The sequence below is a fragment of the Rhinatrema bivittatum genome, chromosome 7, assembly GCF_901001135.1.
Source record: "Rhinatrema bivittatum chromosome 7, aRhiBiv1.1, whole genome shotgun sequence".
In the NCBI taxonomy this organism is placed as follows: Eukaryota; Metazoa; Chordata; class Amphibia; order Gymnophiona; family Rhinatrematidae; genus Rhinatrema; species Rhinatrema bivittatum.
This window is the reverse complement of record NC_042621.1, coordinates 103,469,770-103,487,716: the sequence shown is the minus strand read 5'-3', so window position 1 is coordinate 103,487,716 and position 17,947 is coordinate 103,469,770. Positions and strand designations below refer to the sequence as shown.

At 42.4% G+C, this 17,947-nt stretch overlaps 1 protein-coding gene and 1 long non-coding RNA gene across 2 annotated transcripts in view; both read left to right on the top strand.

The window, feature by feature from the left end:
* Positions 1-6,346: 6,346 nt before the first annotated feature.
* On the top strand, positions 6,347-16,570 carry LOC115096070. Its single transcript, XR_003857948.1, has 3 exons — positions 6,347-6,457; positions 13,859-13,936; positions 16,500-16,570. It is a non-coding gene; the product is annotated as an uncharacterized LOC115096070 (long non-coding RNA).
* A 395-nt stretch (positions 16,571-16,965) lies between these two features.
* CARMIL2 (capping protein regulator and myosin 1 linker 2) overlaps positions 16,966-17,947 on the top strand; it is a 435,549-nt gene continuing 434,567 nt past the window's right edge. Inside the window, exon 1 of the mRNA XM_029608841.1 lies at positions 16,966-17,026. Coding sequence (XP_029464701.1) covers positions 17,022-17,026 — 5 coding nt within the window. The 5' untranslated portion in view covers positions 16,966-17,021. The remainder of the gene's footprint in view (positions 17,027-17,947) is intronic.

Here is a 17,947-nt window from a genome sequence, read left to right as displayed (position 1 = left end):
CACCACACACAGGCAGGCACCTATTCTCACACAGACAGACTCCAGGAAGACACCCATTCATTCTCATACACAGATACAGCCTCAGGCAGGCACCCATGCATTCACACACATACACCCCCAGGCAGACTCCTATTCATACACATGCACACACTGAAGGCAGATCCCCTCTCTCTTTCTTTTGCCAGCAACCTCAGAGCCTCTCATTCCTCTGCTACTGCTGTCACTGCTGCCATGTGGATATTTGGGGAGGTGCTGATTGCTGCTACTGGCACTGAAGCCCGTTCTGCTGCCTTTTCTGTGCAGGCCCCGCGGTATTAAATATTTGCGGGCTTCCACTTCCTCCATGCCGATCTCGTACATTGCGAGATTGGCATAGAGAAAGTGCTACTCTTGCACATTCCAAAGATTACATATGCCAATCACTAAAAAGTAATTTTTTTTACCTTTGCTGTCTGATCTTAGTTTTCTAATCTGTTGGTCACAGGCTTTTTTTTCCACCTTCCCTTTCTTGTTTTTTTTGCCAATTCCTTTTACAGGGTTTTTTTTCTATTTCTTTCCATCTTCCTTCTTCCCTCAAACACACAATCAGGTTCTCATTCTCACAGCGGCCCTACTACCGGGTTTCCTCCTCTTCTCGGGCCACCGTGACGTGGGATATGCAGCGGCCCATTAACACTGCTCTTCTTCTGTACATGGCAGATGCTCCTCCTCCTTCCTGCCCATGCAGCTCCGGCAACATTTTTCTTCCAGGGCTACGCAGGCAGGAAGGAGGAGGAGTGAACGTGACCCTTTTCTTCGGGCCGTGGTGAGGTAAGCTCCACCACAGCCCCGCCAATCTTCCTGCTGTAGTTCCCTGCTTCCGCCAGCCCTGCTGCTATGTGGACCAGGCGACACACTAATGTGTCTAGACACACAGTTTGGAAAGCTCAGTCCTATCCCATAACTTTTTAGTTTTCTTAAAAGCCTCTGTCTGTGGCTTTTGGGTAGGAGATCTGGGTTACGTGGTGCAGGTGTTGACAAACTGATGATTCAAAGTATGTGCACAAATAAGTATTTTCAGAGGCAGAGTACACACATTCTTTATAAAAATACATGCCTCTGTCAGGGTTATTAGCTGCACAAGTTGAAATTATTATGTGAGAAAAATATATGCATATACTTTTATAAAAGAGAAAGTGTGTGTTCTATTATATTACAAATATATGTGTGTACTTCTGGGGCAGAAATACACAATAATTTATAAACCGTGCAGCTCTTGTCACACAAATTATACAATACCACCATAAATAGCAAACTTGCCATACCTGTAACAGGGGTTATTTGTGGGCAGCAGTACAAGCTAGCTACACGTGGGATGTATCATTTGATGGAGCTAACACGTACAAATGCAATGCCCTCTCTAGCTCTGATTTTTCAGGGCATGCAGCTGATTCGCTGGAGTTTCCCTCAGATATTTTGTAGCTTAAACAATGCTTCAACGTCTGGGAAGTGGGAGGGAATGTGTTGCTGGTTTATACAGCTATCCATGGAGAACCCCTCTTACATATAAGGCAACTTTGCTTTCTCCATGGACAAATAGACTGTGTACGAAATCTAATTAATGCAGCCTGTAGTAATTTGGAGAAGTTGAAGCTCTAAGATTTGAAATTTTTCATGACTTTATGGCTAAATTTATCCTCTTGTGAGGACTTGTGTTTTAAGCAGAGGTGCTTTATGAAAGTACGTATGGAAGTCCAGGTAGCTGCTGCCCAAGTCTCCTGAGTGGAAGCTCCTTGAATCTGTACAACAGTCATAGACTTTGCTCTGGTCTGGTGAGCTCTTATGTTTTGCGTTAAGGATCGATGTACCTTATGGTAACAGGAGATACATCCTGATAACCAATTATGAAGAGTTTGTTTGGATGCTGGATTACCCTTCCTGTTTGTATCGTATGCAATAAAAGCTGAGTTGTTATTCTGATGGGAGTACTCGCTCCTCTAGAGTTTTATGTGGCTTTGGGTAATATGTCGGCACAACAATTGCTTGATTGATATGAAAGTGGGATGCTACTTTTGGTATGAATTTTGGCTGTGTTCCGAGAATCACCTTGTCTGGATAAAACTGGATATAAGGTGGGTATATTACCAGCGCCTGCAGCCAGGACCGGTGCTAGCTTTTTTGCTGCCCTGGGTCAACAATTACTATGCTGTCCCCCCCCCCCCCAAAAAAAAACAAACAAACCCCCACATCATTTATCGTCTGTCCCAAGCCAACCCAAAAAAAAAATCCCAGCTCCCTCCAGTGATACAAACTTTAAAAACTGACACCCCCAGAACCCATGGCTGGTGCAAGGGTATTAGATGCCCCAGGCGAACCTTATAGCCTTGCACAATGCCCCCCACCCCCAACCTCCCCCTGGGCCTGCTCCACACACACAGTTAAGAGTTATGCATTTATAATAACATTTTATATGAAAAATATCAGAAGTACAGTATTCTGAGGTAAAAATATCACTTATATTATATTTACATGCACTGCTGTGATGCCAACCAGAAATCCCTGCAAAAACACACTTGGAGCCCATATGGTATTAGGCTTATTCTAACGTGTGTTATGTGTGGGCTTGACCCTCTGAAAGCTTTAAAATACTTCCTATTAGGAGAATACCTCATCTCAGTCACACATATAGAACATAAACAGACTCTCACCAAATACAGAACAGAGCAACCATAAAGTGGAAATACAAATGTGACAAAACCTGAACCGGAAACCACAAGAAGCCACACACTCTGTGCAGTGCAACAATGAAAAAACAGAACCATCACCATTCCTCAAACACCAAACAATATGTTACTACCCTTAACCAATAAGCCTTATACTTGAGATGTAACTCCAACATTACTGTCTGCTTCAACGGCAAGAGAAAATGGGGATTTGGACTCAGAAGCAACCAACAAGGGCCCTGACTTTAATGGTTTGGGAAACTAAGTATGGGGGTAACTTGTATGGCACAGCATTTACCATCCCCTGGTGATACTATTATATGAGAGACCTGTATGGCGCAGTTGGTGCTACTGTAAGCTTGCTGAGCAGATTGGATGGACCATTTGGTCCTTTTCTGCCGTCATTTCTATATGTTTCTATGTTTTTATAATAAAAACATACTAATAATATTTAAAAAAACAAAGGACAAATAAAAGATTATTTATTTATTATTTATTTACACTTTCGGATAATAGGACTAGGGGGCACTCCATGAAGTTATCAAGTAGCACATTTAAGACTAATCGGAGAAAATTCTTTTTCACTCAACGCACAATTAAGCTCTGGAATTTGTTGCCAGAGGATGTGGTTAGTGCAGTTAGTGTAGCTGGGTTTAAAAAAGGTTTGGATAATTTCTTGGAGAAGTCCATTAACGGCTATTAATTAAGTTGACTTAGAAAATAGCTACTGCTTTTAATCTCATCAGTAGCATGGGCTCTTTTTTGGTGTTTGGGTAATTGCCAGGTTCTTGTGGCCTGGTTTGGCCTCTGTTGGAAACAGGATGCTGGGCTTGATGGACCCTTGGTCTGACCCAGCATGGCAATTTCTTATGTTCTTATGAAGAATTAAAAACTCACTACAATTTTTTAAAAATGTCCCAAACACTAATAAAATATTTCAAAACAGCAGACACATTAAATAACACCCAAAAAATAAAAGTAAAAAGGATTTTAAATATTTGGCTCTCCATACCTGGGAACTTTTGATTTCCAGTCACCCTGAGATTGTCATGGATTAGTGGGAGTGGGGTGCACAAACTTTCTCCTCTTATTTAATCTATATTCTCTCACACACAAACTCATATATGCATTTGCCTCCTCTCAGCCAAACCCCCAGGCATTGCCAGCTCTTCTTTGGTCAGGATCTGCCAACAGCCCTAGGCCCTCCTTTTCATTTCAGCTGCTGGCAGGTTGGGATCCACCTGCAGCCCCAATCTTTCTCTCTCTCTCTCTCATACACACCCTCTCTCTCTCCCTCACACACACACACACAAACACACCCCTACCCATCCCAGGAAGGCTCCCTTTCACACACACACACACAGACACATACCCATCCCATCCCATCCATCCATCCCAGGTGGGCTCCTAATTCACACACACACAGACCCCAATCCATCCAAGGCAGGCTCCCATTCACACACACCCCTACCCGTCCCAGGCAGGCTCCTAATTCACACACACCTGTCCATCTATCCATCCATTCATCCCAGGCAGTCTCCCAATTCACACCCACACACACCTACCCATCCCAGGCAGGCTCCCATTCTCACACACACACACACACACACACACATCCATACCAGGCAGACTCCTATTCACACATACACACACATCCCCGTACTCATCCCAGCCAGGCTCCCATTCACACATACACATACCCATCTATCCCAGCAGGCTCCCATTCTCTCACACACACTCACTCTCACTCTCACACATACACTCACACACACACACTCACTCTCACTCTCTCACGCTCACACTCTCACTCCCTCACATTCACACACACCTACCCATCCATCCATCCCAGACAGGCTCCCAATTCACACACACCTACCCATCCATCCATCCCAGACAGGCTCCCAATTCACACACACCTACCCATCCATCCATCCCAGACAGGCTCCCAATTCACACACACCTACCCATCCATCCATCCCAGACAGGCTCCCAATTCACACACACCTCCCCATCCATCCATCCCAGACAGGCTCCCAATTCACACACACCTCCCCATCCATCTATCCCAGGCGGGCTCCCAATTCACACACACCTCCCCATCCATCTATCCCAGGCAGGCTCCCAATTCACACACACCTACCCATCCATCCCAGGCAGGCTCCCATTCTCACACACACACTCACTCTCACACTCACTCTCTCACGCTCACACTCTCACTCCCTCACATTCACACACACCTACCCATCCATCCATCCCAGGCAGGCTCCCAATTCACACACACACCTCCCCATCCATCTATCCCAGGCAGGCTCCCAATTCACACACATCTACCCATCCATCCATCCCAGGCAGGCTCCCAATTCACTCACTCACTCACTCACTCACACATGCAGACCAGTCAGGGTCCATGGATCATTCCTCCTCTGCTGCTGTTGCTGCCAGCCTGTACCTTTTTCTTTGGGAATGCAGCGGTTCTGCAGATCCTTCTGCTTGCTGGCTCCATGGTAATTCAGCATTCATGGTGCTACCACCTCCTGTATTCTCATCTTATGCATTGTGAATTTGTATTGTTTTTATGATTTTTTTGAGTTGTATGTATTTTAATGCACCTGGAAAGTCTGCTAGAGCAAAATCTCAATCCTCCAGATTGAATGGAACTTTTTGAGACACTTCTTGCACAAAACTGGATAGGCGATGGTAGGATATGATACTCACCCTCTATCGGGAACTTCCATGAATGATTTCCTTCTGTATCTGTTGGACCCTCACAATCTGAAATTACAATAGATGAATTCATGATAAGCTTGCTGTGAAGGTTAATGAGGTAGGAAGGATGGGATTGGGTTTCCTTGTTGGACTGTAATTCCTGAATCAGTTATATATCTTTTAAGAAAATTCTCCCAAAGTGCTGTATAAATGGCAAGGGAAAGCTTTTCCCACGATTACCTCCTTAGGACTTAATACAAAAGGAGAAGTCAAATCTATTTCCATTCCACTACTTGGTCTCCTGTTGTGGTGCTTTTGTTCTGACTTATTGCTCTGCTTTAAACGAGTAAGCTTTTTAGCTGCAGTAGAAATTAAAAACTTTTTGTTTTCCGCGCATGTATCTGCTTAACTGGAAGTTTGTTCAATGCTGCTGAGTGGCTCACTTTCAGCTGCACTAGTGAATATATCTTCAACGTTAGCTAACTTGCTTATCCGCACAGTGACTGAATATGGACCTCATAAAATCTAAGTTCATTTCCATGGACATAAAGAAGAGATTTGGTGTATGCATACCAACTGCAGCTGTGGTGTATGGCATGCTATTGCATAGGTGTACTAACTGGCATTGGTGGGCATAGGCCCCTTACTTATGAATACACGTGATTTACCTTCAGAGGGTCTCTTATTGCTTGTGGTAAATGTCCTTAGTTGTTATGACCTTTGAGGGGCCCCCTATCCGCTGTCACCTAGCTGAGCACGCTCCTTATTTTCTACTTAGGCCTGTTGGGAAATTTAGGCTAGCAATGCTTAAAGCCTGGACTTGTACCACTGACCTATAAATCCAGGTCCTGTAGCTGAGGTAATAGGACATCATGTCTTCCCTCTGCCCCTAAGAGTTTTCATTCATTGTTCTGTGTTTTTCTTCCTCCCCCTGTTTAGGAATGAATAGTTTATCTCAATCTCTTGTTTCTAATGAAGCATTCAGTACCACATTGTATCACTTGGATCTCTCAGGAAACCCAGGGATCCTTGGCACAGAGGATGCTATTGTAAGTGTGAATAGATACTACAAGCAAAGGAGGAAGTTAAAGCTAAATTATTAACTGAACCTTAGACATATGGTCTGCATTGCTGTTGGCATCTTTGAAAGATCTTGTATCCTTCCTTAAAAATAATGCATATTTCTTATTTTAAACAGAAACTGAAGTGTACCAGGCTATTTCAGTCCCATGGACTATTTTTAATGAACCCCAAACTGTAGAATCAGCCCAGGAACTAAAAGAAGTGACAGTAATGCTGTATGTCTCTGGATATCTTGCAGAAGGTGACAATAATGCTGTGTGTCATTAGAGACAGGCTAAACCTTCAGCTCCCATCTATCCAGGGCAAAAGTGTTCACTGTGATATTACAAATGGCTTCTGGAACATAAAGCTGGTCACTCAGTTCATCCCCTACTGGCGGGTTAGGGATGAACTCTGCATGCAGGATGGGATTTTATTTAAAGGGAACATGGCAGCAATCGCAGTAGATTTAAAGCATGATATCATGAAACAAATTCATATGTCACACCTCGGAGCAGAGGCCTGCTTGTGCCAAGCTCAAGAGTACATCTGCTGGCCAGGCATAAATGTGCACATGAAAGCAACGTGAGGTGTGTAAATAAAACAGAGGCAGACCAAAGGAGACTTTGCAGTTGCACGATACCCTGTTAAGGCCATAGGAATGAGTTCGTACTGATCTGTTCACATCCAGTGGCTAAAGCTACGGTACATTGTGATAGTGCATGATTATTCCAGCTTCTGGAAGGTGCTTTACCTGGAGGAAAGTATGAGCACAAGCTATCATAAGGTTCGCTTTTCAAGGCATTGCATACCCAACACTGAATATTCAGACAACGAGCAACAGTTCATGACAGAAGAAATCCAGTGGGTTTACTGCCAAATTTGAACACAAGACTTCCTCCCCTGCATTCTCCTAGAGCAATTGGGAAGGCAGAATCAGCAGTCAGCAAGGAGATTGATGATAAAGGCAAGAGTTACAGGACAGGATCCTTGTATAACTCTGTAAAGCCGACACAGCACATCCACCCAGGGACTTGATCGTCTTATTTACAGAGGCTGATGGGGGAGAACCAAGGACACTGCTTCCTATAAGGGATGGTTTGCTTCAACCAGCTGGGAGGGAGGGAGGATAATACTCAAAGGCAACTACAAGAGTGCCAATCTAGGCAGAAAGCATGGCCTGGCAGAGGAGTCAGAGCTAAGAGCTTTTCAAACAGGGGAAAAAGTCTGGGTTCATCCAGTTAACAGGTCCATGAAAAAATGGCAAAGGGCCACTGCATTTATTTATTTAGTGCATTTATTTTCTGCAACTTTCAAACTGCTGTGGGACCAAAGTCTTATGCCATCCTTACAGATGCACCACAGTAGCTGAGACATAACCATAAGTGGCTGCAGAACTGCAACAATGAGACAGTGTGAACAGGGGAAGGAGATCAGTGCCATGATAACTTGGATTCTGCCTTATAAATACATTTTAAAAGGAGCACATGAGCGCCCATAAACACTCATATTGGGCACACGAGCAAAAATAAGCCCAATTTTCTATCATGTGTGCAAGTACATGCATACCATTCAAAATATCCCTACTGCGCATATGTGCTGGAGCCTTTACGCGTACTCATAAGTGGTGAGAGAGAGAGAGAGATTCTGTTAGAGACAGTCTGACACTCTATATATCTCCCACTGTAAGAGGGGCACTTTCAACTCAGGGTTGATACTACCCCTACTACCCCTAACTAATCAAGCTTGATATTTCACTTGGTTGCAGCTCCATCACTGCTCTCTACAAATGTGAAGCTTGCTGGGCAGACTGGATGGGCCGTTTGGTCTTCTTCTGCCGTCATTTCTATGTTTCTATGTTTCTATGTTGGGGTGGGGGGGACAGTGTTACAAGGGTCTACAGACCTTTGCACCCTAGGCAGACTAATGTAACACCGCCCCCCCCCCTGAAAAAACCACCTTGCCCTGAGTTGAAAATGCCTCTCTTACAGTGGGAGATATGTAGAAAATAATTGCACTAACAACATCCTCTGGCAACAAATTCCAGAGTTTAATTGTGCGTTGAGTAAAAAAGAACTTTCTCCGATTAGTTTTAAATGTGCCACATGTTTACTTCATGGAGTGCCCCCTAGTATTTCTATTATCCGAAAAAGTAAATAACCGATTCACATCTACCTGTTCTAGACCTCTCATGATTTTAAACACCTCTATCATATCCCCCCTCAGCCGTCTCTTCTCCAAGCTGAAAAGTCCTAATCTCTTCAGCCTTTCCTCATAGGGAAGCTGTTCCATCCCCTTTATCATTTTGGTAGCCCTTCTCTGTACCTTCTCCATCGCAACTATATCTTTTTTGAGATGCGGCGACCAGAATTGTACACAGTACTCAAGGTGAAGTCTCACCATGGAAAGATACAGAGGCATTATGACATTTTCCATTTTATTCACCATTCCCTTCCTAATAATCCCCAACATTCTGTTTGCTTTTTTGACTGCCACAGCACACTGAGCTGACAGTTTCAATGTATTAACCACTATGAATCTAGATCTTTTTCCTGGGTGGTAGCTCCTAATATGGAAGCTAACATTGTGTAACTACAGTATGGGTTTTCCTATATGCATCACCTTGCACTTGTCTACATTAAATTTCTTCTGCCATTAGGATGCCCAATCTTTCAGTCTCACAAGATCCTCCTGCAATTTATCACAATCCGCTTGTGATTTAACTACTCTGAATAATTTTGTATCATATGCAAATTTGATTACCTCACTTGTCATATTCCTTTCCAGATCATTTATAAATATATTGAAAAGAACTGATTAAAGTACAGATCCCCGAGGCACTCCACTCTTTACCCTTTTCCACTGAGAAAATTGGCCATTTAATCCTACTGTTTCCTGTCTTTTAACCAGTTTGTAATCCACAAAAGGACATAGCCTCGTATCCCATGACTTTTTAGTTTTCTTAGTAGCCTCTCATGAGGAACTTTGCCAAACACCTTCTGAAAATCCAAATACACTACATCTACCGATTTACCTTTATTCACATGTTTATTAGCCCCTTCAAAAAGATGAAGCAGATTTATAAGGCAAGACTTCCCTTGGGTAAATCCATGCTGACTGTGTTCCATTAAACCATTTCTTTCTATATGCTCTATGATTTTGATCTTTAGAATAGCTTCCATTATTTTCCCGGCACTGAAGTCAGGCTCACTGGTCTATAGTTTCCTGGATTGCCCCGGAATGCTTTTTAAATATTGGGATTACATTGGCCACCCTCAAGTCTTCAGGTGTCATGGATGATTTCAGTGATAGGTTACAAATGTTAACTAATATATCTGAAATTTCATTTTTGAGTTCCTTCAGAGCCCTGGGGTGCATACCATCCAGTACAGGTGATTTGCTACTCTTTGGTTTGTCAATCTGGCCTAATACATCTTGCAGGTTCACAGTGATTTGGTTCAGTTCATCTGACTTATCACTCTTGAAAACCATCTCCAGAACTGGTATCTCCCCAACATCCTCATTAGTAAACACAGAAGCAAAGAATTAATTTAGTCTTTGTGCAATGGTTTTATCTTCCCTAAGAGCCTCTTTAACTCCTCGGTCATCTAATAGCCCAACCGACTTCCTCACAGGTTTCTTGCTTTAGATATATTTAAAAATATTTTTATCATGAGTTTGTGCCTCTATGTCCAAATTCATTTCAAATTCTCTTAGCCTGCCTTATCAATGTTTTACATTTAACTTGACAATGCTTATGCTTTTTTCTATTTTCTTCAGATGGATCCTTCTTCCAATTTTTGAAGAAAGTTTTTTTGGCTAAAATAGCCTCTTTCACTTCAACTTTTAACCATGCTGGTAATTGTTTTGCCTTCTTTCCACCTTTCTTAATGCGTGGAATACATCTGACGCGCGTCTAAGATTGTATTTTTAAACAATGTCCATGCCTATTGTACACATTTAATCTTTGCAGCTGCACCTTTCTGTTTTTTTCTAACTATTTTCCTCATTTTATCAAAGTTTCCCTTTTGAAAATTTAGTGATAGAGCTGTAGATTTACTTATTGTCCCCCTTTCAGTTATTAGTTTAAATTTGATCATGTTATGATCACTATTGCTAAGTGGCCCCACCACAGTTACCTCTCTCACCAAATCCTGTGTTCCACTAAGAATTAAATCTAAAATAGCTCCCTCTCTCATTGTTTCCTCAGCCAATTACTCCATGAAGTAGTCATTTATTCCATCCAGGAACTTTGTCTCTAGCATGTCCTGATGTTGCATTTATCCAGTCAGTACTGGGGTAATTGAAATCTCCCATTATTACTGCACTGCCAAATTGGTTTGCTTCCCTGATTTCTCTTAGCATTTCATCATCTGTCTGACCATTTTGTCCAGATGGACGGTAGTATACTCCTATCACTATACTCTTACCCAACACACATGGGATTTCTACCCATATAGATTCTACTGAGCATTTAGTCTCTTGTATGTTTTTTATCCTGTTGGACTCTATACCCTCCCAGATGTAAAGTGCCACACCGCCATCAGGTTGATCCTCCCAATATAATTTGTACCCTGATATAGCACTGTCCCATTGGTTTTTCTCCTTCCACAAGGTCTCTGAGATGCCAATTATGTCACTCATTCACCTCCTCTAATTATTTTACTGTTAAACGGTTGATAAGAATGTTTACCCCTTGTTCCATGTAAACCGATTTGATATGACACCCGTCAAGAAGGTCGGTATATAAAAAGAATTAAATAAATAAATAAATAAATCTATACACACTAACTCTCCCATCTTACTTCTTAGACTTCTGGCATTGGCATACAGACATTTCAAAGTTCATTTTTTGTTTGTATTAATAACCTGCTTTTCAATTAATAGGGATAATTTGGAATTCTTTAGCTCAGGTGATTCATTACTTATGGGCACATGGACTACATTTGCTTTTATTGGAATCTTTCTGTTGGGATGCCCTAACTCTCCTGTTTCATTAGAATCCTTCAAAGATACATTCCTCTGAACCATGCACTGCTGAGTGATTGACGGCTTTCCTCTTTGTTCTAGTTTAAAATCTGCTCTTTCTCCTTTTTAAAAGTTAGTGCCAGCAGCCTGGTTCCATTGTGGTTAAGATGGAACCTATCCTTTCGGAAAAGTCTCTCCCTTACCCATAAGGTTCCTTATAAAACTGAATCCCTCTTCCCTGCAACATCGTCTCATCCATGCATGGCGACTCCAAAGCTCTGCCTGCCTCTAGGGACCTGCATGTGGAACAGGAAGTATTTCAGAGAATGCCACCCTTCAGGTTCTGGATTTCAGCTTTCTACCTAAAATCCTAAATTTGGTTTCCAGATCCTCCCTCCCACATTTTCGTATGCCGTTACTGCCCACATGTACCACGATAGCCAGCTCCTCCCCAGCATTGTCTATAATCCTATCTAGGTGATGCATGAGGTCTACCACCTTCGCAGCAGGCAGGCAAGTTACCAGGTAGTCCTCTCGTCCACCAGCCACCCAGCTATCTACATTTCTAATAATCAAATCACCAACTATGATGACCGACCTAACCCTTCCCTCCTGGGAAGTAGCCCTAGGAGACTTGTCCTCAGTGCGAGAGGACGATGCCTTACCTGGAGAGCAGGCCCTTGCTACAGGATCTCTTTCTGCTACACCAGGTTGAAGCTCTCCAATGGGAGACCTTTCTGATCCAAGGCAGCACAGGGTCTGCCAGACTGGATTTGGAACTTGGCTACTATGTCCCTGAAGGTCTCATCAATATGCCCCTCTGTCTGACAGTAATATACATGAACTTGAGCAGGAAGATCTACATAAACATCTAGGAGTAGAAGATACAATAATCCAGCACAAGTTTCTGAGCAAAAAGAAAAGCAAAAAATACTACAGGGGACTGAAATTGATATTAAAAAATGTTTTAACAGCACAGAATAAGATAAAAACTATCAATTAATTTGCAATCCTCATATTCTCATCAAATAGTCTAAGAATCATAGACTGGCCTCACAAGAGCTTGAACAGTTGAATGTAAGAAAAAGAAAACTCATCCATAGCTACTACATTATCTATAAAAATCGGTGTATGCCACGATTGTATACCCCTAGAGCTGCAGGTAGTATGGGCCTTATAGAAATACATTCCAGGCATACCTAATTGCATCAACAGATTTAAATTCTTAAAACATGCCAAAGTATGAAAGAGAGTGGCCAGAATCAGTCTGCATCCTTAAACTCAGACAAGCATTCCAATCGTAGAAGAAATGAGTAAGAATCTACCAGCACATATGGGGAAAGAGTCATAGGATTTGCAAAATAAGAAAAAAAAGCTCTAAAGAATCAGACCAGCAAATAAGGAACAACAATTGGCAAAAAACATAAATACAGTGGGAAATACAAAGAGTTATTTTAACAATTACATGTAGCTGCAAAGCTGACTCAGGAATGGTTAAGAAGAAGTGGACTTAAGTCTAAAGATGAGAAACTGATAACTGCAGCATAAAACAACCATCATAGAAAAAAATGGTTAAATGGAGAAATGCAGATTCTGTAAAACATGACTGGAAATAGTTACATATCTCATCTCTGGGTGTGATGTGCTAGTATCAGAAGACCTGTATACGGAACAGCACAATTAGCTGGCATATCTCATCCTCTGGAAACTGTGTAAATGCTATAAATTCACTGTACCAGAAAAATATGAGGATCACGACCATGATAGAATTGCAGAGCATGAAAATGTGAACATCTGGGACATTCTCATTCCAACCGATAAAAAGTTAGATGCAAGTAAACCAGACACTGTGGTAAAGGAGAGAAACACAAAAACAGAATTGCTAATAAAAGTGTCATTACCAAGCAATTACTCTGTATAATGTGTGGGAGATGGATTATAACAAACTTTAACGTGTTCAATAAACAGAATATATTACAAAAATTTAACTTCCAAGTGCACCTTGATATTTAGCCTCTACATGCTACATTCTGTGAACTTTGGAAAGATTTAGAGCATTAGTAGTAAATTTGAGAGACTGAGATCACATCCATCATTTCTGTTGTGCTTCGTGCAAAACCTATTTGTAAATGTTACCCAGTAAGAGGAACCTGCAGGTTATGACTCTAGTTGTAGGGGGAAACAGTTTTAAGAGGCACACCCCAAAAGCATCATGTAAGTTCCAAGCTGTGAGTAAGCACATATTTAATAAAGGAATAGCTGTAATAGCTACACAGGAGTAGTTCACTTATTAAATAGTGCACATTAATGCATGAAGAACTTGGTTGCAGGGAGAGGAGAGTTCAGAGGACACAAGGGGAGAGGGAGCAAAACAAAGGACAATTATCAAGAATGTGTATCTCTTATTTTTCCTTTTACAGAGTTTATATAATTTTCTCAGTCACCCCAACGTATTAGCTCACCTTAACCTGTCTGGGACAGACTGTGGTTTGGATGCAGTAAGTAACATTTTTATAATTGGTGTTCCATGTGCCAGTTCCTATGCTTGCTATTCCTTGCTAGCCCTATGCTTGCTGTTGGCTTTGTTTGTCTCACTTCCTGTTTTCTGTTTTTTTGTAACACGTTTGTACAGTTAATGTAAAACTGCTTTCCATGCTGCTGCTCCGTTTAGCCTTTCTCCTTACTTAGTCCTTTGCCCATTAAGTGAAAATCCTTTCATTGCTGGTCTGGAACCCCATGAGCTGTGCTGTCAATGGGAGGGCTATACTGCTCTGCCTATAGAGTGGGCCTTGAAGGCCAGGACTATCCAATTACTGTGTTGGATTTTGCTTCATTAATTATATTTTTGTTGGGCTAGGGCAGTGCCCACTTTTTCCATTTTGAGACAGAAGCCCAAAGCAAATTTGTTGAAGGTGCTTTCCTTTCTGTAGGTTCTTGCCCATACTATATAATAGGGAATTGCACTATACATTTTGCAGTGAGAAAAGAGAGTAAGGAATGGAGTTTAGAAATGCTGTCGAGGTAAGTAATGTGTCAGGTTTTGGGAGGGAATGGACTGAGAGGAGGAAATAGAATGAAAAGAGAGCCTGAGCAAACATCACTATAAGACCCCTTGGGTTATGTCATTATATCAGCCAGACCTCACTATAATCTGGAAACCCTCTGGGTTTTTATTTAAATTACTGGGGCTCAAATCTCTAGCTGCTATGGGCTCAGCTCCACTGTGTCATGAGGGTTTGTGGAAGCTTCCCTTTGCTTCATATCCCCCAGGCTGCCTCTCTCTTCTCTTGGTGCTTTCAAAGGCAACGTTGGCAAAAGGCAGGCTCTAGGATCGCAACAGCAGTGTTGGTTCTGCAGCAGGAATAGGAAGAAAGTTTTCCCAGTGTGTTGCTACTTCTCCACCCCCTACGCTAATTGGCTCATTGGGCTCACCCAGAACCAATTAGAAGCAGCTCAGAAGCGCATCAGCAAAAGGGGTGGGGAATGCAGGGAGAGCAACTGAGTGAGGGGAGAGAGGGAAAAGCAGAGAGCAGGGGATAGAGGAAAAAAGCAATGGGAGAGGGGGGGAGACAGGATCAGGGATGACTTACCTAGGAGGAGGTAGATAGAGGGTCCATACCATACAGCCATCCACCTCCACGCTCACTGATCTGCACTTATCTCAGGGTGAGTAGAAGTCAAACATTCCCAGGTATGACTAGAGTCATCATCATCTGCATGTCCGGTCCAGGGTGAATCCTATGTGCATAGCAGTTGTTTGGAAGAGTTTTATCCCATATTCTGAATATTTATTGGCATGAAATGTAACAAGTAATTTAATTTAGGCAACATGGATTTTGTGGGGAGAAAGAGAAATGGCCCTCTATGCGGGGCATGCTGTGATAAGATGGTTTGATAAGACTGGTTCTTTGTAGGGGAGGGGTATAGCCTAATATTGTTGATAGGGCTGGACTTATAAAGGATGTGCCATGATGCGATTGATAGGGCTAAACATCGGACGGAATGAACACTCAAATTGGGGATACTGAAAAAAATCACATAATCACGGCACATACCCAGCAAAGGAAGGCGCTACGTGGCGCTGTGGAGAAGGTAGGTGCAGTGCAGACGTCGCCTTCTGGAGCAGCACCAGAATTCTGCCATTGTTTACTGCGCCAAATGCCGACCCTTACCTGTCACCGGTGGCTGTTTGCACAGCATGGGTGCGATGCCCTCGTGTTTCCGGTTGGCAGCATGGTGCTCACAGCCACATGACTCGCTGGTATTGACCACCATTGATTGGTCAGAAGGGCTGTATTCAAGTTTCCGAGCAGTGCTTGGAGTTACCAAATCAACTCGGAACCTCTGTATGATCCTTCCTGAAAGCTTACAGATCACCCAGATTGAGGTTTGATGTGATTATCCAGAGGTGGGCACGGAGAGGGCAAGTCTCGCTACATATGGTTCCACAGGTAACTGGCGATGAACCTGCAGAAATAGGATCTTTGAAATGTGCCTTCCCTTTGCATGTAATTTTACCAGCGCGAGGCGAGGTGTTTCCAGGGGAGAGGCTTGTAAGCACACAGGTACTCTTGAAGTTTCAGAAGTACACTCATGCTTTCTTCCCTGGAAGAATTACCTGCATAGGAAGCATATTCAGCATGGTGCAGGTACTCTTTCTTAGGCAGTTTTCAAAGGGAAAAAAAAAAGTCTGCAGGTAGAAAGCACATTGCACGCTTTGCCCTTCTCTGGGCTGTTTGAAAACTGCCCTAGCTATGACTTGCGGGTCATCTTTGGCCCACCATAGCTTTTAATCTGGCCCATGGCAGTGAGAGCAAGGAGGCATGTGGCTGGAGTAACAGTGTTGGCCAGAAGTGGCTTAAGTGGCTAAGGCTCATTGGCACTACTGCAGATCTCCAGGGAGGATCCCACCTCTTTTGCTCCTTGGACCCTCATTGGCCAACACTCTTCACCCCTCCACCTGACCGAGCCCCAGACTGGCTCCTGGGCCAAACGTTTTCCCACACCTGGTATGGGAACATATACATATATATTCTATATTTCTTGTTTTTCTTTTCCAAGCTTTTTGGAGCCATTGCTTGTGGATGCTGTTCAAATCTGGCTCATCTGAATGCTTCTAAAAACATCTTTACGCACAAGTAAGTCCAGGACGTTTTTTTTGGGTTTTTTTTGTTTCATTATTTCAACTTTGCTGTGATCCTGGTTCATGTCTCAGCATGGGCTTACTACCTACTGCTGACATCGCCTCTCCTCGAACTTCACATCAAAGCCATTTCATATAGTGTGATAACAGACTTCCAAGTATGCATGAAAGGAACTGGGTGTGCTTCCTGTCCACTGAAAGCAACCTAGCCAGGCCATGAGGCGAAAGCCTTTACTGCACACCTTCTCGAATTACTGTCTTCTGAACCAAGATAGTCATATCCCAATTTGTGACAATACGATAATAATTTGAGGTATTGTGGATTTTTTTTTTTTATTAGAAAGACCAAAGACGTTCCTCCAGCAATTAAGCAGTTCTTCAGTCAGTCTTGTGCTCTCACATATGTAAGCTTGGCAGGGACTAAACTGCCACCAGAGGCCATGCGGTAAGTGATCGAGAAATGATGAAAATACTGAATAGATCTGATTAAAAGTAGATTTTAGCTAACAAGATAACAGTTCTAGTAGTTGTATTAGTCCTAAAGGAAACTGGATTTCTTGCCAGGATTGATGCCATTTACATCTTGGCTTGGGAAAACAGAGTTCATTGGAGGCCTCTGCCAGTGAGGAGGTATCATTGCCAAAGGCAGCAGAGTAGGATGAGGCTGCATTGATGGTGAAATCTTAACATAAATTTTGAGAAATTTCAGCTTATCAAAATATGCCAAACACAATGGCCAGAAAGCAATAGTGTAACATTGGCACTATCAATAACAACAGATTTTTCCCCTAAAACCATACCCCTCCAGTCCACCATCCCCAACTCCTATTAATAGCCAACAAATCCAGATCACAAGTATGTCAAGTGTTCAGCCAAATTACAAAAGGGTTCCAAATCTTTTCAAATTTGGTCATGGCGTTGTGCTTACTGGTAGTAAGCTACCCCATTAAAAGAAAAAAAAAAACTTTCTCAAGTCTTTGTCACACAGCTTGCAGAGATGGAATGCTTGTTTTCTTCCAATAAAATGCTATCTCATAATGAGCAGCTATTAGATTCTGCTCTTGGCCTGTCGTATTAGGAACAGAAAAACCTAAAAAAAGAATTTTAGGGTCCTTCTGAAAAGAAATACCAGAAATTTCCAAATCATGGACCAATACTTACAAACAAGTGGGCATTCCCATCAGATATGCAAAAATGTGCTACTCTGCTGCAATTATGCTAACATTTATTTACCACATTTGAGTAGATTATGTGAAGACACTCGCGTAAGATACCAGCGAAAGAGTAATTTATACTGATTTTCATCCAGAAGAAAGAAGACCAAACTTTTCCCAACAATAAGAAAGCAAAAGTTCCACTGTGATTC